Below are 19,858 nucleotides of genomic sequence, written 5' to 3' on the forward strand. Positions count from 1 at the left end.
CTTCATTTTTATATTGTGCATAATACAAATCGAGAAGGTACCAGCTTCATTACAGCTCGTCCTTTATGAATATTGGCAGGAATATTGCAGGCCTGTGTGATGCGTTCATTGGGTAAATCTATAATGAAACGATATATAAAAGTGCATTATCCGGCTGTCGCGGTGAGCCATAAATAAGCCAATAAAAACTGTTCTTCTCGACACTTAACAAGATGTGAATATGTTGTACCTCGGGGCAAACTCGTCGATGGTTAAGCCTGCTTTCAGACCGGTGCGGCAGTACTCCAGGCCGTTAGCGATGGTGTAAGCGACTTCCAGGATGGCGTCGGCTCCAGCCTCCTGAAGATGGTAGCCACTGATGGATATGGAGTTGAACTTGGGCATGTGCTGGTGACATGGAGAAGCATTGAAATCAGCTCAACTTCCAATACGAAGAGTATTACATTAACAACACGACGTAATGCAGATTACCTCGGAGGTATACGCGAAGATGTCTGCGATGGCGTGCATGGAAGGCTCCGGGGGGAAGATATAGGTGTTGCGTACCATAAACTCCTTCAAAATATCATTTTGAATCGTGCCGGTGAGTTTGGCTTTAGAGACGCCCTGCTCTTCGCCGGTCACAATGAACATGGCCAGCACGGGGATAACCGCTCCGTTCATTGTCATTGAAACAGACATCTTCTCCAGCGGGATTTCATCAAACAACATCTTCATGTCTTCAACTGTGTCTATCGCAACCCCGGCCATGCCGACGTCACCGTGGACTCGGGGGTTGTCCGAGTCATAGCCGCGGTGTGTTGGGAGGTCAAAGGCCACGGAAAGACCCTGCTGTCCAGCTGAAATGAAAAGGGCAGAAGAGACTGTAGATTAGAGATTATTGGAAAATGGAGAGACAAACTGGGAGCGGGAGTCATAGATTGGAGCTCAGAGAGAGAACGTCAAAACTGCTTTCAGCCTCTGGCGAGAGAGCAAACATCCTGAAGGCACAGACAACACCGAGGATTCAACTTGGAATGCTGAAATAATAAATAATTGGCCTTTATTCTCAACTACTTTGGCTTCTAAAACTGAAGCTTTGTTGTGTGTCCCCTCTGACACAACACAGAGTGGTGAACTTAGACAGCGAATTCCCCTTTGTATTATTTTCCCTTGTTATGCAAGTTGACTGACATTTGAATAACAAGTATTTGTAGACGGGCCTTGTGCGCTTTGGCAACTATTTGAAGAAGGTTAAAAACTCCTCTTGCACCCATACAAAATCTGCATGACATGTATATTGTTTTACAATGCCACAGTCATTTTAGTCTTCTCATCTTCTTTAACCTTGTTTTATAATTATTCTGTGCAACTCAAAGTGTAACTTCTTGTATAATTATGCTTGAATCTACAGTGTTTCAGCAAATAAAATGTAAATGCACACAACAACATCTACCTTTGATGTTATCTTTGTAGAATTTGTTGCTCTCCTCCACAGTGCTGAAGCCAGCATACTGCCTGATAGTCCACGGTCTGTTGGAGTACATGGTAGGATAGGGCCCCCTAGTGTAGGGAAATACTCCTGGCAATTCATCTGGCCGGTCAGCCGAGTCTGCTTTGGTGTACACAGGCTTAATGTTGAGTCCCTCAGGCGTGCGCCAGATCAGATCTTCTGGGTTCTTCCCCTTTAGCTGTTTCTTAGCCAGACTGGCCCATTCCGGGTTCAGCTCGCTCTGGTCCCGACACGGCGTGGAAGTGTGGATCAAAGAATGGCTTGTGTGCGCCGAGGCGATGGAAGCTCTCACCAGGCGCCGGGCAGCCATCGCTGCGCATGACCTCTGTGCAGTCAGCATGCTTCAAGGTCGACTCAATCAGACGCACATGGATCACCTGAGGAAGACAACAAAAATCCTTGTGATGGTGGCACGTTGTCAGCTGGTCCTGAGCTGGGAGTCAAACTGGAGTCTGTGGTGGAGGTGTCAGAGAGGAGGATGATGAGGAAGCTACTCAGTAATCTGGACAATGCCTCTCATCCCCTGAACGCCACACTGAAGTCACTTTAGAGAATCTTTAGGAAGTCTGTTCTACCTGTGGTTATCACTAGGGCTGCAACAACGAATCGATCAAAAACGATTAACAAAAGAGTTGGCAACAAATGTCATCATCGATTCATTGTGGCGCGGTTATTACGCCATTCAATAATTCACGAAGAAGGAAAAAAGAGCGGAGCTGGCCTGCCAGCGTTTCTGAGATTGGAGTGAGAGACGGCGAAAAGTTTCGGTCGTGATCTTAGCAATAGAACATCTTCGATGTGACGTGTCGAGTCTTGGCCAATCAGCGTTAAGATGTCTACAGCGGCTTCATTTCCCTCAAACTTATTTTTAATGGAAGCTAGTCAGCTTGCTATCACGCTAGTTATCTCTCTACTATTCTGTGTGTTGTGCAGTTATTCCTAAACTCAGAATATTCCCCCTCACTCTGTCCCTCTGGGCGGCCCTCACCTTTACACATTTATCAGTGACACCAACATGATTATTTTAACAAGATTATATGAAACATTTTCCTTCCACACTAACGTGTTTGGGTTGTGTATTGTCGTTAAAGTTCCATTATGTTCTATTACAGTTCGGTCTTGCTTGGGAAAAAACTAAACGAGATGAAACATGGCGTAACCCCCCGGTCTGGTTCAGTTCACGCTGTCACTCGTTAACGTTAAACCGGCACACTGGCGGATCTGGCTGCAGGTTTTTTGTCTTTGTTTTTTTACTCAAAGTAGAATGAATCAAATCACTTAGTTGGGCTTAGCCAACAACGTGACGTTGTGGTCATAAGAGGCCCAGATATTGATCAGATGATGTGAATGAAATAGTTTAAGGAAGGTGGAGGTCAAAACAGACGTGAGAGGAGCAGTACAGCTTCCCACTGTCCTAATGTTTCATACATATTGATAAAGCAGGGAATGCTAAAGCAGCCTCTGCTCCAAGGAGATCGACTAGTACAAAGGGGTCACATTTGGCAGATGTAAAGCATACATGTGTATGTTTTTTGTGTTAGTCCATTTTTATTTTATTTTTTTAATTAACAGCTCAGGGATGTTCAAGGAGCAACCCGTTTGTGCTTTCTGAAGATTTTTTTGAACTGTCAGTTCTGTTTTTGAATAAAAGGTTGGAAATTAATGCTTTTTTATCCGATTCATCGATGAATCGAAAAAATAATCAACCGATTATTCGATTATTAAAATAATCGTTAGTTGCAGCCATAGTTATCATACTATATAACTTACAACCATAATACTAACCACACCATTCAATATCATTGACAATATCGCTCAATATTATGCAAAAAGTGTGTGTGAGGCACACACTTTTTTTTACTCTTTGATGTTGTATTTTACTTTTTCAGTTTAATTTTTGTCACTTCACTTTTCTACCTTACTCTTATTGCTAATGTGTTCTATTTTGCAATGTTTTTTTCTACTCTTCCCTAGCACAAGAATTTCCTTTGGGATGAATAGTTATGTCTCATCTTATCTTAGGAGTGAGACAGTAATAGCACATGGACTTAAAACCAATTCATCCTATTTCAACTCATATGAAGATAATGTTACAGCAAACCCTATAAAGGTATGGCATGTTAATGTTTCTTAGCTAAGGGGCAAAAACAGTGCTTCAAATATGATAATTTATGAGTTATTAACTGAAGAATGTAATATATATATATGTTTTGCAGCATGGATATCATCCACCAAGCAGCGTTTCTTACTTACAGGAACATGTTAGTGTCAGTTGGATGATTAACATGAGGCCTCAGCGTCAACAATACAAGTGCCCTTCACAGACAAGAAACCCCAGACTTGTTGCACCAACTTCCGCTTAAAGAACAGCTATTCAATGACATTTGAGAACTCAAAACAAAGAACCATTCTAGCTTTTGTTAATGTCACGAGTCAGCAGCACAATGACGTTTGGACTATTATGCAAACCGGACACGTAGGTTAACTCCTCAGTAAGTTACTGCCCAGTCAGTCAGCCATGTTGGGAATAATTAGCGCAGGTTTTGGGGCATGTTTCACCGTAACTTGCATGTAATACAGACACTTACGCTAACAGATGACATTGTTGCAACAGTTGACAGCGACAGTTACAGTATAGCTAGCTAGCTTAGCTTAGCCACCCGAACTAGCCTTATATCCTCTTTTAGAAAGTCAAACGCCATATCATGATTACTTGTTCAATGAGGGGTAAAACGAAAAAGGCAAACGTGCAAGTTAATGTTGACGTAACGTCACGTTAGTAACCGTTAGTTGCACTAGCTAACCGTGGATGTTAGCCTGCACTATTAGCAAATGCATTTAACATTAGACACTTTGTAGGCAATTAGCGTTGACTATATATTGTTTTAAAGTTCTTAACATCATTTTCTGACCTTGTCGTCTGTTGTGCTTTTTCAACGGGGCAAAAAGGCGTGTGTTCGTCCGTCCAATGAAGTTTCATAACATCACCGGTGAGCCAATAGCCGGCTGTCATGAGGAGGTGAACTTTGACCTCTGACACCGGAAATAAATATGAAAAATACCAAGCTTGTTGAATTTCTTAGAGATAAGCGACCCCCGATATTTTGTGTGCATTCCAATTACTGTGCCAGTAATGTGTTATTTAAAATGACATAGTACTAGTTAATTTTGTTCATCACATTTACTTTGCAGGCTACTAGTCACATATATACTTAATTATTAGTACAATGAATACAGACTGTGCTGGTATGCATTTCTTTATAAATCCTGCCACTAGGAGGCGATGTTGCTGCAGAAGCACGTGTCTAAATTGCTGCCAAACCTACTGCAATTCTTTCTTTCTATTATAACTTTTTCCACTTCCTCTCAAATCACACACAGGACACTGACTTCTCAACACAATACATGCCATTTTTATTCAAGAGTTGTTCAATCCACTGTAATAGTAGCAATGGCCCTCATAACAGTGCAGTACAGTCAGTATTGGATTGGGTTGTATTGGACAGGGTATACTTGCAGTGAATGTTTATGAGGGATACAAAATATAGACTACACATAGGGATGTCATTCAGAGCATTCAGCAGGTCAAACCTTTATCAAAGTGGCAATGCAGACAGTGGTATATAAATGCCCAGTTAAGACACAGAGCAGAAGTTGTGTACTTTCATCATAATGTACCCTTCCTCTGTTGCTGAAACAGTTTTTGATTGCAATGTAGTACGGCTTTTCATCAGATGACCGATTTTCCTCATAGTTCCACAAAATGTACAACTTTAAATGAAACTAAATAAAATAGCATCTCTGACTAACAAATAGAAACCAAACAGTGGTGTGTGTGTGTGTGTGTAAAAAGTCTTGCATGATGTGAAATGTTTTCCGTGCAGGACAAGATGGCGACAAAGCAGCAGTAGATGCATTTAAATATTGACCTAAAGAAGACTGTATAGATCAACATAGAGTAGGTGGATGGTGGGAGGCAGCAGCTGACTATGGTCTCCCTGTGGAAACAGGTTGAGGCCAACGCAGCCTCATTAGGCTTCGACCTTTGTATTTAACCTCAGGCATCACTCCAGCTTCAGCAGCTCCACGTCGAATATAAGGGTGGCGTTCGGGGGGATGACCCCGGGGTGGCCTGTCGCTCCATAAGCCATATCTGGTGTGCAGGTGATTTTTGCCCTCTGGCCCAGGCTCATCTGAAGCATAGGAGAAAATGCAAACATGACTGAGAATACTGCTGATTTTCTTTCTTTTTTATGCCGTTTTAAAGCCCCAAACAACCACTGGTTTGTTTGTTTCAGTAAAGTATAAAGTTCAAGTCAGGTGCTTGAGATAAGAAATGCATCATAGTCATCATCGTCTTTATTAATATTTCTTCCACATGGAAATGCATTTGAAGCATAGTTTATTTCTTCTTTTGGTGCCGATATTGTTCATCAGGTGAAATCCTACATTAAAGTGACACTCCAACACAACCTATATATACAGTATACCATGGGGAAAAAAGTGTATAGTTTTGGATGAAGTACCACTTTAAAAAATGCCGCTTAGCATTTGAGACTGGATCTTCCCTTCAGCACTTTAACGTACCAACCTAGAACACTAGTCAAAATGATTTAAAGACACCGATCCTTATTACTGTAATATTACAGAGCAATACATCTAAGAATAGGAGCAGTATTTAACTGGTTGGTACGACCCCTTTAAATCACAAATATAAATGAATACATGGCCTTCTAGTTATTATCAAAAGGGTTGAATGTAACATAGTAATGTATATGAAGTTCCATCTCACCTGTGCTACTCCTTCCTCCCAGCCCTTAATGACCTCACTCCGTCCAATCTTAAACTTAAATGGCTTGTTCCGGTCTCGGGAGGAGTCAAACTTCTTCCCATTCTGCAGCATACCTGCCAAAGAGGAAACGACATTGACAAAGTTCAAAGATCGGCCACCCGATTGGTGAAGAAACTACCCATTCGGGTCATCTGAGATCAATTAAAAGAGTGCACACTTATTTACATGGCTATTTTTAAAACATCTGCGTGGCTAAATGCTCTTATGACCGATACTGTGCCGAACCGTAATGCATTTTCGCCTTTTATCACAGTGGGATGCCAGATCAATGCACGCCCTTTCCTCCGTAGCTAATGTTTTGGAAAGAGGCAATTTAAGATTAAAAGGAATAAAGTAAGTCTGGCTCTAGTCTGAACATTTTTTCTTGTGGGATGGAGGGGGTTCTTATCAGGATCTTGGGTCCGTTTCAATTACGCAAATGAACAAAGGGAATGTGAATCAGGAAGCATTGGCTGGTTCAGTGGATTATTTTTAAAGTTAACTAGGCCATTGCCCGCCTGTATCTAGACCACAGGGAGAAATGAGTAACAAAGGCGGAGCGGCGCCGGACTGTTCCTTCAGAGCGCCGGCAGACTCTTTAGATAATTACACGGGGGCCATTAAACACGACACAAGGCAAGGGCCCAACTTCAGTCCTCTAATTTAGCCATTCTCCATTGAGGGAATCAGAGCTGCCATTTGAAGCAGTTGTGTAAATGCACCAATACTGATACCGGCCCGATGCTGACTCAAATAGGGATTGGATATCGGCGACAATTGGCCGATCTGGTAACCAATACCATTATTTTAATAAAAAACAAATCAGTAAAGTCATATCTATGTATTTATTTGTTATATTTATGTGTTAAACATTAGCAAACGGTAGTCAACAAAAATAATGAGCAGGAATATTTCAGATTTGTTACACGACTAGTCTTAAGCGGTATAAAGAGATCAGTTTTGCCTCGTCAATATCCTGCAATATACCTAAGCGTCTTGGAGAAATACATTGTTTATGTTATACATTTATAAGAAGTCAGTAGTACACAATGCAGTCTGGGAAATGAAGGAATGGATCTGGTTATATTAGTCCGTCGTGGACGTTTCTAGAAAATGCACGACATCTGATTCTGATGACATATCATGATCGAATATTTTATCCTCACCGCCCACTCTTAATATGAATATTTTTTTCTTGCAGAAACGTTTACGAACATCCACTTGCATTCTTTGGAGGTTGTTCTTTGCCCTTTGATTTATCTTTCTCTTGTCATAATTCAACAAGTGTGAATACCTGGCATTTAAAGTTGTGCGCTCACTGAAGTCATCCAGTCATATGAACGCTGCTACCGTACCGCTTCTCCCCTTTCACCCCCCTCTCCCTAAACTTAGTAGGTCCATCATTTCCAAGTATCACAGCGGCCCAGAGATCAGCGGGCTGGGCTCGGCCCAACTGCGGAGTCATCAAGTGCACTCACCGAGGCAAAGACCACCTGCTGCAGAGCATTAGAGTATAGCGGGGAGGCCAAACCTTCCTGCGTCAACTGCAGAGAAGCAGGTTCAGTTTACGGCTCCACTTTTACTAGTGTAAAAGCGCACGCCGGAAAACTTACATATTGGTAAAAAAAAAAGAGCAAATAACAACTCAATCGTACTGGAAGAGGCAGCCGCAGCCTGCAGAGGGGTTATCAGCAACAGGGACTGTGGTATACACTGGCAACTGGCTAAAACCAGTCTGACAAATGGGGAAGAAAAAAGAAAGGACAATGGAGAAAACACCACCCGTTCCTTGTTTCCTGTAGAAACAGATACACAGCAGCATTGCTCTAAAGAGAGCTGTGGATCCCCATAGATCACAGAGTGACATGTTGGTAACGCATTATGTAACGTTTCAGCTCTTGCTGCAGGATATATAAAGACGGCGAGGCCAAACAGGTGCACGTTTCACTCATGGTCGTCGGACTGTGTCTTGCAAAACGTAAGAAACTACTCCCACGACCCATCGGTGCTCCGTTATCACTCTTTGGACGGCTAAGCATGGGTGGGGTCTATGCCATAAAATAAAGCAGGGCCCGACCCTTCCTGGGGTCAACTCCCACACTCTCTCCTCATGAAAGGCTTTCACTTAATAGAGCTTTGGCACTTTTTTTTTTTTATATTTTATTCGGTGGCGCACAGGGTGGGGTTATTTTTACTCAGTTTACAGTATCCTGTCTCACCCACGTCTAGGACGGCTGCCAGCACAACACCCCCCCCCCCCCTCTCGGCCCAAGTGTGGATGAAATGGTATGCATGTAAAGCTATCTGTCTACAAACCTATATGTGTTGCCGCCGTTTCACAGCTGCGAACACGCACGTCTCAGTGGAAAGACTTAAGTCTTGCTATGATGTGTTATTAGCAGTATTTTCAGCTCAGACAACAAATGGCAAATTCACTACTGCAGCACCGATAGCCTGAAAATGATCCCGTCATTACACACCCTTTGACTAAGGATCCCGGGCAGGTTTTTCCTGAAGGGCTGAGGTTCTACCGGGAACCATGAGCTTCCAGGGGTTCTTTGTGAGAGAAATAGTTCTTCAACGACTGCTGAACGCATGGGTGTTAAAGGGGAAACACAACAGAAGAAGATATGAGGATCAGCCAAAAACCCCTTATGGTTCTAGCTAGCACTTTTTATTTATCACACAAGTCAAAACTGAACAAGATATGGGGTTTCCCGGTTTTTCAGTGGACCTGCAGGGTTTTGCAGTATTCAGACACCTCTTATTGAATGATGTGCTGTATATAAACTAGTTTATTTCTTTCTTTAGCTCTGCAACGTTGGGATTGAACACTTCCCACGGCATTCAATCACAACATTCTCCCATGGAAGGCCTCTATCTATTTATGTTTTCCTTTAGAGAACCCTCCCCACACACACACACACACACACACACACACACACACACACACACACACACACACACACACACACACACACACACACACACACACACACACACACACACACCAAGAGCCATTGGGTCTCAGCTTCAGCACGTTTCAATGGCGAAGTCTGGAGCTCAAACATGGTAAAGAAAGACGTCCACATTTAGGCATGACATCATGTCCAGGGGCCTGTTGCTCCCAAAGCTCACGCCTCTTGTCAGTGGAGACTGACAAGGCTGTTTATCCTCACAGCCTAGTGCCAGACACAGAACCCCAAAGGCTGCTGCCGTTGTTCGATATTAGGTCTGCTTCCATTTTCTTTCCTTCCTTCAGAGAGAGAGAGAGAGAGAGAGAGAGAGAGAGAGAGAGAGAGAGAGAGACTGACTGACACTGGGAGGAATGAGCTTGTGTTCGCCGGCTCGGCCTCTCTTCTAAATCTATAATCTGCCCTTTGATTTACCATTTGGCTTTTCAAGCTTTTGATCAGTCGTGTACATTTGTAACCGGCCCGGGCAGCTCAGTGTACATGTGGGAAACAAGAGTGATTTCCAATCCATTTGTGTTGGGAAGTCACCCTCTCCTGACCCTTTTCTGATTCTCTGAGCTCTGCTATCTGGAAAGCGAACACCAGCGCAGTGGAGGGTGCAATCTGTGTTTGTTTTTTTTTTGCACGAAACAGCCAGCTGGACGGCCGGCTTGTGTCCCAGATCGACAGCTAACCTCTATTACTAGCACTATCTCTTGATCAGATCTTGAACTACTCTAGTATTTGAGCTTTTAAATAAACTGTGGGTTGGTGTCCTTTGCTACGGCCTACTGACCTGAACAGTAGGTGTGTGATCTGGAATCCTCATTTGTTCCGCTTTCACACTAATTCCTGGATAACTAACTTACAGTGGCTGACGGTACTAACAATTACAGTTTTTAAAAACACAATTTCTAAAGCTAAGAGCTTCTTTGTCCAAACTCTACACACAACACATATAACATGTCTTGCAAAAGCAAACACTAAATTCAAAACTATATTCACTCTTAACTATTTTTTTCAGTTTTCAGTTTCAATTCTGAAGACTGAAGTCAATGCTGGTGTCTTAAAACTTGCATTCTCTCTACTGACCACCAGGGGGGCGACTCCTCTGGTTGTATAGAAGTCTATGAGAAAGTGACTACTTCTCTCTTGATTTATTCCCTCAGTAAACATTGTAAACATGAGTTTATGTCTAAATATCTAGTTTCAAATCTTTTTCAATACAGCACGAGTTGATTTCGTAAAGTCAAATAGCTTCGGGGGGGTTACCTTGTGATTGACAGGTCGCTACCCTACCAGAGCCGTTCACAACGTTTCTACGTCACTCCTCCACTGTCCAAATATGGTCACCTCCATTCAATGGTTGCAAAGAAATGGCGAAGGCCATAATTAGGGCTGGGCACGCTAACGCGTTAAAAACGCGTTAACGCAGCAAACTATTAACGGCGTTAATTATTTGATCGTGCGTTAACTCGTTGTTGTTGTTTTTTGCATTGGGAGGGGCTTAATGCTGCCTGCTGCACTTTAAATCTCTCCCAGATGGCGTTGTTCAGACCTGGGCATCTTACGGCTCTCCCAGTCCGGCCCCCGTGAGGTCAATCAAAAAAGAAAAAGAAATAAATAAGATGCACGCCATAAATGCAATACAACGGCACTGCTTTTACTTTGAAGGCTATTTACGTATGTGCGCGTGCGCTTCCGCAGCCTCAGCGACCGGCTTGTTGCCAACAGACTGAAGCACGTCTTGTTATGTAGTTTCTGTTCTCAACGTGAAAGCACGTATTGTTATGTAGTTTCTGTGCTCAGTGAGCAGCGGGTGCTGCCGCGAGCCGCTCCACTTCACAACGCGCTCAGTCTCAAAGGAGCCTCGCGCTGAGTCTCCGCGTCCAGATTGAACATTAATCGCGCATGCGCAAAGCCGCCGCTGAGATACCTGTTAGATACCACATCGCCACCTCATTCAACCAGACTTCAGTGCACTTGTTCAAGCCAACACAGACTGGACTTTTCTCACCGAGTAAAAGAAACTGAACTGAACAAGATCAAAAGCACTTATTGCTTCTGTATGAAGTTAATAAATTGCTGGTCTTTAACATACATCTTTATTAAGGTAAGCAACACACTGAACATGGACAAAAGAAGGAGTGGCTTGTCCCTCACAGGGACCCTTACTACTGAACAGACGGTTTATGTTGTTCCCTGATTAAAGACAAATGTTTCTTCTTCAGCATGATATTAAGCTGTTTTACATTAGAATAAAATAGTCTATAGTATCTGAAAATAAATACAATATTGAATTGAATGACCAGTCATATAGAAGCATTAAAAACATAAAATACATAATTTTTTTCTTCCCTAGCATATATTTTTGATTTAGATACTGTTGTTAACGTGCTGTTATTCCAGAGTGCCTGTTATATTGTTCTGATAAAATTACTTCGAAATAAAAGCACGCAATACACTAGATTTTAAGAATCATGCGATTAATCAACTTTGCCCAGTCCTAGCCGAAATCGAAGCTTCAATACGGCAGTCCACAAACCAATCGGTGACATCACAATGACAACATCCACTTCTTTATTACAGCCTATGGACTTGGGAAGTGAAATAGTTTTTACATTTTATCGAGATTAACAAAAATAGAAAGTTATTTAAAATGTGTTTTAGGATTTTTTTTTGCCTGTTGAATATGAAAAATTACAAAAACTTTGGATGAAATTTAAAAAAGAAGAAAAAAAAAGAAAAACCTCTTTAAGTCATCGTTACATGATGAGCGACTTGCTTACAGGTGCATACATGCCTCACTGTGAGGTGCATACTAACACTACTTATTATAACCCAAATGCTTTAATCTTCTCCAACAAGAACACATTCTTCTGCTAATCTCCGGGCTTGCGTTCAACACTAAAGCACACATGGTGTACAGCTCTGCCTTTAAATACCAGTACATTCTTTTCCATCAACCAACCCACTGCGAACGCATTTCCCTCGCTGATACAACAATATATTTATAGCTCTTTTTTGTGTTCCACGGATAAGGCCCTTGCTTTGGCTTAGCTCTGGACTTTAATTGTTTGCGATACCAGGAGCTTCTGGGTAAATGAAAGTGCTGGTAACAGACGGGGTGATGCGGCCAGCTTGGTGACATTCAGAGAGGTGATCATTACAATAGAAAACAGACGTGACAATAAGAAACAGGATCCACGATAGGAATGACTCGAGGGTGGGGTTGAAGTGCGGATGGAGACTTATCCATTTGAGAAAATGAGAAAGTGAAGCCAAAGTTAAGCTAAAGTGAAGCTAAAGGGACAGACGCAATGCACGAGCATCAGGGGGCAATATGCACATGCACACACACGCACAGTAGAATACAACAATTCTCACTGCCAAAACCTGTTTACCACAGAGTCAATGCCGGGGAGTGTGCGACAACCTTTGTATCCGTGTAATAACAGATACCCAGACAGGCTGATGACTGTGAACCGGGTTATGTTTACTTTCTGTCTGACCTAGTTGTCTGGGCCGCCAACCCTGGGGCACCTAATAACCCAATTTTTTCTTTTCATCCAAAACGTCTCACAGCGTCTCACTGCCCCAACAAAAAACATGAGCAATCTGACAGGAGACAAAGACGGAGAGGGGTGGTTGTGTGTGTGTGTGTCTGTGCGCATGTATAATTTTATATGTGCAAGTTGCAACAGTCTCTAAAGTGGCATTGACACCATGAGACAGGAAAATTCCTCCAACAAAACAAAAGGAAAGAAATTATATTTTCTAGGTGGGGTGGCTGCCTATCCTGTCTATGAAACCTTTAGACGGCACACACAGGTGCATACATGTCTCGCAGACTGTGCACACTTTTAAGAGAGCTGGGCTGCAAACTGAGCTGCTCTCTGGATAACTGTACAAAAAAACAACAACATGCAAACAGCCAATTCCCTCACTCAACAAGGAGGACAGGGGGAGGATTCCACGATTGCCAAAAGGAAAGAAAGGGGTCCGTTACCTATGTAATGCACAACACACGCCTGGCCCTTCTTTGGAAATGTTCTTCCTGTTGAGAGAGAGAGAGAGAGAGAGAGAGAGAGAGAGAGAGAGAGAGAGAGAGAGAGAGAGAGAGAGAGAGAGAATAGTTGTTATTGTGTCACCTGAAACTATAACTCATCTTGTGGATGAACAATGCCTCTGTTAGGTCTGGTGAGGGGGTCAGGGAAACCAGAGCAATGTACACGCAGACATGTTGAAGTCAAATAATGCATGTCAGTCATTTTTTTTAAACTTCATCCTGGAGGCTTCTCTTTTTTTCCAGGGCAAGGGGCTATAAAACCAGTTATCTTAAAAAAAATCCTACATTTTACAGTAACGTCAAGTGTCTATCATATCAACGTGACCGTGAGATGCTGCCTGTCTAACGAGCAGACTGCCACGGCTAAACTAAATTTTATATTTCATAAATTATGTTGATATCTGACAAGGTTTGAGCGACATGCCAGGGGGAACTCCGGAGCCCCCAGGCACGTCCAACTAACCACCCCCGCATCAAAGCCCACACAAGCGGAAACATCAACTCACCATCACCGGGGGATATTGTCTCGACTTCCACGCCCATGGTGGTGCTACAGTACTTCAATAATTAGCTTTGAAACATACAGCCTTAAAAAAAATGAAGAAGAAAAAAAAAGCCGTTTATCGACAGCTTATGTCGCCCGTGAAGCAGCCGTGAACAATTCGCGGCTGTGTGATCAGTGGAAACCATGTATTCACCGACCACTGCCTCTGACTGGTAGCTGCAGCAGCAAAGATGAACTATCTAACGCTATTTTGTAGCGCGACACGGCGTAGAGATCTTCAACTGCAACGACGTGCGTCGTCTTCAGCCACTTTGCGTCAAAAAACGCTGCGCGTCACACGGCCGGCGTCTTGTCAGCCGTTATCTCCAGTCATTTTTATTTATTAATTCATTTCGTCATTAGCTCACGTTATATTCTTTATTATTAATTATTATTAATTTATTATTCGCGCGTTTTTTTAGTCCGCTCTGGCGGAAAGAAATGTGTCAAAAGTCAATAAATAATTTACGCTATGACTAAACTACATATCCCAGAATGCACCGGTAACGTCGGTTTAGTTTTGCTTCCGAGTCAACTAGAAATGAGCATCACAGACACATTTCAACCGGTAAAAACGTGATTTATTGGACGTGGGAACTCGCTTTCAGTTCTTCAGACGGATTCCTCGTGAGATGGTTGTGGTGTTATAAGGTTTGTGTAGATATTCACATCAATTAGTAGCTACAACGTTAGTTTAGTACGCTAATGCTAAAGGTAAACATTAGCACAATTTAAATAGGAAATTATTTCCTGTTGAGTGTGAACTTGAAAATCTCTGCGTTTCAATGATAAGTTTATCATGTAATGTAGCTATCCTCGACTGTGTAAATTCTGTTATTCTCTATAGTTTATAGCCTCTTCATATCATTTTATGATTTAATGAAATACTCAAATTAATGAGCTCCTGTATTGAAATTGTCACTTGTGAACTATATTTAGCTCACGCACACGTCTTATTTTAAATATATTTTCTTTGGTTTATTGTGCATGTGATGAGGAGCACATTCTCCATTTCCATGAGGGGATGACCTAGTTGTTTTTAAAGCGATCATTGGCAGTTTCCACACATGGTATTGTTAATGCCCTGAGGTCTGACAGGATCGGTGTGTTGTTAAGGTCGTTCAGGGGTAAGCAGCTAGAAGTGTTCGTCACCACTGCCTCAGCTCAGGCAGAGGGGATTAAGGCATGTACGTGGAAGGAGACACGAGAGGCTTTTGCTATTCTTAATCTGCATAGGTATAGGCAAAGGCAACAGTAGCTACTCGAGTGCAGGATCCTCTCAGACCAGATAGGTCTCAGTCTTCAATGTGAGTCACATTTTTTTTTTTTTTTAAAGTTTCTCTTTTGTAGAAGCGTCTTCCCACCTGCCGGGATGGATCTCGGCAAAGCAAAACTGCTTCGGTCAGGTCTCAACACTCTGCACCAAGCCATCCATCCTGTGCATGGGATCGCATGGACGGACGGCAAGCAGGTCTGCCTGACTTCTCTCTTCCTTATCAACAGCGAGGTGAATTTCGGGGACACAAACGTTATCGGGCAGTTTGAGCACGTCCTCGGGCTCTTCTGGGGCCCGCTGTGTTGCTCGGACTCCCCTGCCCTGCTGGCTGTCCAGCACAAGAAACACGTTACCGTGTGGCAACTACAGCTCAGCGCGCTGGAGCAGAACAAGCTGCTGTGCACGCAGACCTGCGAGATGAGTGAGCCTTTCCCTCTGCTCTCCCAAGGCTGCGTGTGGCATCCTAAACTGGACATCCTGGTTGTGCTGACCAAGAAGGACACATCTTTGCTGTTTTCTGTCAGAGTGGACAACAGGAGGATCAAAGCGGACATCAAAGGTAGTGGGCTCATCCACTGTGCGTGCTGGACTAAGGACGGCACACGCCTGGTGGTGGCTATAGGAAGTTCCCTGCACTCTTACATCTGGAATGACATCCAGAAGAGTCTGGTGGCCTGCTCCTTCTGCCCTATATTCGACGTGGGAGGCTACATCTGTGCCATCGAGGCCACGGGGGAGGCTCAGGTAGCGGTGGCCACGGAGCTGCCTCTGGACAAAATCTGTGGGTTAAATGCCGGCATGGCCTTCGACATGGCGTCGGAGGCCGAGTCCCCGCAAGGCCACGGCTCGCATGTGGCCCTGACGGAAGAAGACAACATTGTGGATTCCAGAAGGAGATCTTTTGAGTCGGAGAGGTCCTACATCCCCAGCTCAGGCCCTCTAGACCTCACCCACCTCCTGGCGAGGCACCGCCGCTCCGACCCCAGCCCCCTTCTTCACCTGCGTCGCAGAGACACCATGACAGGCTCGGGCCAGGACTCCTCGCACCTCATCCTGGTCACATATGAGCGCAAAGTCACCACCAGCCGCAAAGTCAGCATCCCCGGGATTTTGGTTCCGGACATCGTGGCGTTCGACCCACGCGGCTCCACCGTCGCAGTGGCCTCTAACACCTGCAACATGGTACTGGTGTACTGCATCACGGCCTCTGCCATGCCGAACATTCAGCAGATCTCACTGCAGACGAACGAGAGGCCCAAAGGAGTCTGCTTCCTCAATGACAAGATGCTGCTGCTGATGGTGGGCCGGCAGAAGTCCAACGACCCGGCCTTCCTCCCATCTTCGAACACGGACAAGTACGTTCTTCGCCTCATAGCCAAAGAGCTGATGCCAAATGGAGAGACTCCAATCACACCACCCCCCTCTGGTCACAACCGTGAGTCCGCTTGTATTTTAAGCGCAGGGATTAGGAGGCACTCGGAGCACCTATGTAAGGACGACAGGGAGCACCCGGGGATAAACGACTTGGTGTTCCCTGGTGGGGGAGTTGTTCGCTCTGCGGGTAACAGGCGCAAGCTGGTGGAGGAGGTGAGGAGCGGCGAGTCCAGCCCTGTCACGAGCTCTGTGGACTTCTTCGACCGAGCGTCAGACCGAGCCCTGTCCAGTGCCTCCTCCATCACGGTGGAGAACTTCGACATGGACCACGTCAACCGCATGACCAACCTGGCGGTGGCAGGTCAGGTCAGCAGAGACTCCAGCCGGGCCGGCTCTCCTCGCCACGAGCCGTCGGACAAGCTCCACACAGACCCGACGCTGCCCTATCCCGAAAGGGCCATGGGCCCTGCCAAGGAGCGTGCGCTGGAGCAGCTGGTCCTCAACATGGAGAGGCTTTTCACACGCTTCGCAGACGTACAGCAGTGCCTGACGGAAATCAGAGATTATAACCAGAACGGCAAGAAGGCCCCAAGTGTCTACCCCAGCGCCTCTGAACCCCCTTATGTCAACGTCACATGTCAGGTACAGTTCTATTCGCCACGTTTTTCTCTGTGTATTTGCAACTGACGGGGATAAAAACCCGAACTAGAGAGGAAGAGGTTCACGAGCAGCTTTTGCTCGAGAGGCTTAAACGGCTTATTCAGTGGGAATTTACACTTTGAGGATAAGACAAAGGAAATACCTGGAACGGTTTAATGTGTTCCAGACGCACAACGATGGTTTGCTTGATTATCAAGTATCAGATCGGAAGATATGGATTAACCGTTATAATAGCATTCAGACTGATTTAGTTGATTCATTCCCGATGGCGACTGTTTCACTTTTGTTTGCTTTCTCCTTCTTTCATGCAGAAGCAGTTATCAGAGAACGTGTTCATCGACGAGCGGAGGCCAGTGCTGCTGTGTGACGGGAAGGTGTGTCTGCGCGTCCTCCAAGACCTCTTCAACCTCACTATTGTGGAGATGATGTACGGTACGTGCAGCATCGTTTCTTTTTGAAGTGGTGCTTCCCAGGCTCGGTTGCTTTTCCGTTTGGTGTCCTTGGGCAATAATTAACTTTTGATCATTTATTGTCTATCAGTGGAATCGTGTCGTGATTAAATCATGTATGGAGATGTCGCAATACACAATTACGCCGTCTGAATTGATAATAACAAGCAGATACTAACTCAAACTTCAATTTTAATTAAAACAAACCTTGCCTTAAACTGATTACATCGTATTAGTAGCATGTAAACATGGTTGCTGGAAATCATTATTATTTCTTTTCTCTGTAATTTCACATAAATGTCGTCATTTCATGCAGCCTATTTATTTATTGAACTACCAAAACACATGCCATACTATATATATATATGTATGTATATATATATATATATATATATATATATATATATATATATATATATATATATATATATATATATATATATATATATATATAATCTCGTTATCGAGATATGCAATACATCATACGTCCTTTCGACTTTAAAGGCGCTAAATGCAAAATTCAAAGCATAGTTATTGCCTCCACACGGCTCTCAACATGGCGACGGCTGAGCCGGTAGGCCCTAGCTAACGGCAGGAATCACAGTTTCTTGCCTATGAGATTGTTTTGACAGAGTCTACAGGGTTAATAAATTAAAACCTCTGGAAAAAAAAACCTCTTTCCTCTGGTGAAGTTCTCACCCCTGTGAGTATTTTCAGAGTGTGATAAGCTTCCCTTGCGATGTCACCTGGAAGTCATCAGATAGAACAAGTCGTACTCTTTTTAAACCTTCAAGTTTCCCCATTCAGGATGCATTTTAATGGATAAAGAATCTCATATTGTCCTGTACAATCTTAAACCACACATTCTAGCATTGTCGTTGCCGTGCTCACGCTATAATTGGACATGATTAAAAGCCTAGGTCAGATTACAAGGTTTAAAACAAAAGCAGCTTACTCCGTTTTAATGAGCGTAGTGTTTCGCTGCTGGAGCAACACCCTGTCCCAAACTGAGACACAACAGTATGCAATAGATATCTCAAAATAAAAGTTTTCCCCCAGTGGCTATAACTGTTTCCTGTGATAATGAATCAGATCTCTGTTGGACTTGTGTGATCTCTCCAGGTCCGCTGTGGGTGGTGCTCGTGGCTGATGCAGACGGCTTCGTGCCTCTGGCGTTCAAGCCCAAAGAGGAACTTACAGTACGGAACGGGAAGAGGAAATCTACCCTGCGGACCCCCGGGAGTCCGGAGAACTCTGTCCCATCCAGTCCAGCCCCCGGCCAAAGCCCCAACATGACCACAGAGTTCTCCACATAGTGCCTCTACACACAACTCAGTTGATGGACTCACACAGGTGTCTCCTCGTAACTTAACTCTTATTTGACTGGATCCAATACGCAGAAAAAACAGAGTTGTATGTAAAATGTATTTTTCCTTCTATTGAGGAGCAGTAGCGAGTTGAGAAGGTCTGCCTGTTCAGATGTGATGTTTACAGGTTGCTGCTTTGAAATGAAAGCATACCCCAAAGGATGTGCATCCTCCAATGTCTCGTTGACAAAATGCAGCTCTGTCGTGCAGGACACCGATCGTAGTGCCATGGCGCTCTACCAACAGCTTTGAGTATGTTTTAGAGACGTTTAACGCATTCTGCTGTCCTGGTCCAAGAACCAGTAGAGGCTTGAGTTCAATGTAAATGTTTTGTTTTGTTTGTTCTGATTTTACGCATCAAATGTCTGGATTGGCACTTTTATGCTGAATGGTCCCACTCAAATGAATGCATTACACACATGTTTGATTCAACAATACCATGCAACACTTTGGGTGGTGTAGAATCACATCTAAAATGTTAATTAGAACACAGTTGAAGCACTTTTTCTTCCTCATCTGTAATGTCACCAAGCTCAGTGACACAACTGACCACTAGAGGGGGCAAGACTCAACAGAAACGTCCCCATCATTGCAGTAAAACGGGTCGATCACCTCCATTAAAGACCAAATAAGTGTGAATGTATGTCTTGTTTTAAAAAAAAGCATCTTTTGGTAGCATTTTGAATATAAAATTGACATAACTAGCGTGCACTCCTTTTGTGTGTTGCTTATTTTTAGGGTGAAGAAACCAACGCCCACGTATATTTGGTCTATTAACCAACCACTACAACATTTATTCATTTCATATCATCAGCCCTCAATAATCATAAATAACAGTGTTG

At 43.8% G+C, this 19,858-nt stretch overlaps 3 protein-coding genes across 3 annotated transcripts in view; 1 reads left to right on the forward strand and 2 right to left on the reverse strand.

Moving 5' to 3' along the window:
- Positions 1–1,832, reverse strand: part of mmut (methylmalonyl CoA mutase) — a gene marked incomplete at its 5' end in the record, with an annotated part of 13,579 nt that extends 11,747 nt beyond the window's left edge. The window contains 3 exons of the mRNA XM_079214921.1: positions 230–387; positions 472–839; positions 1,436–1,832. Coding sequence (XP_079071047.1) covers positions 230–387; positions 472–839; positions 1,436–1,832 — 923 coding nt within the window. The remainder of the gene's footprint in view (positions 1–229; positions 388–471; positions 840–1,435) is intronic.
- Positions 1,833–4,888: 3,056 nt separating this feature from the next.
- Positions 4,889–14,028, reverse strand: fkbp1b (FKBP prolyl isomerase 1B). The gene is made up of 4 exons (XM_079214832.1): positions 13,853–14,028; positions 13,287–13,334; positions 6,285–6,397; positions 4,889–5,685 (listed from the first exon to the last, which is right to left on the reverse strand). The coding sequence occupies exons 1-4, from the start codon at positions 13,887–13,889 to the stop codon at positions 5,557–5,559; spliced, it is 327 nt and encodes a 108-aa protein (XP_079070958.1). The 5' UTR covers positions 13,890–14,028; the 3' UTR covers positions 4,889–5,556.
- A 1,234-nt stretch (positions 14,029–15,262) lies between these two features.
- On the forward strand, positions 15,263–19,626 carry wdcp (WD repeat and coiled coil containing; the record flags this gene model as incomplete). Its single annotated transcript, XM_079214742.1, has 3 exons — positions 15,263–17,182; positions 17,512–17,632; positions 18,772–19,626. 3 exons carry the CDS (start codon positions 15,263–15,265, stop codon positions 18,963–18,965), a joined length of 2,235 nt encoding a protein of 744 aa, XP_079070868.1. The 3' UTR covers positions 18,966–19,626.
- Positions 19,627–19,858: the final 232 nt, after the last annotated feature.

The sequence above is a fragment of the Taurulus bubalis genome, assembly GCF_910589615.1.
Source record: "Taurulus bubalis genome assembly, chromosome: 3".
Taxonomy (NCBI): Eukaryota; Metazoa; Chordata; class Actinopteri; order Perciformes; family Cottidae; genus Taurulus; species Taurulus bubalis.

Excerpts from the sequence above, each read along its gene's own strand:
- fkbp1b (XM_079214832.1), bottom strand. The coding sequence starts at position 13,889 with ATGGGCGTGGAAGTCGAGACAATATCCCCCGGTGATG. Across the intron at positions 13,335-13,852 it reads GACAATATCCCCCGGTGATG|GAAGAACATTTCCAAAGAAG; the intron begins GTGAGTTGATGT and ends CTCTCTCAACAG. Across the intron at positions 5,686-6,284 it reads GGGAGGAAGGAGTAGCACAG|ATGAGCCTGGGCCAGAGGGC; the intron begins GTGAGATGGAAC and ends CCTATGCTTCAG.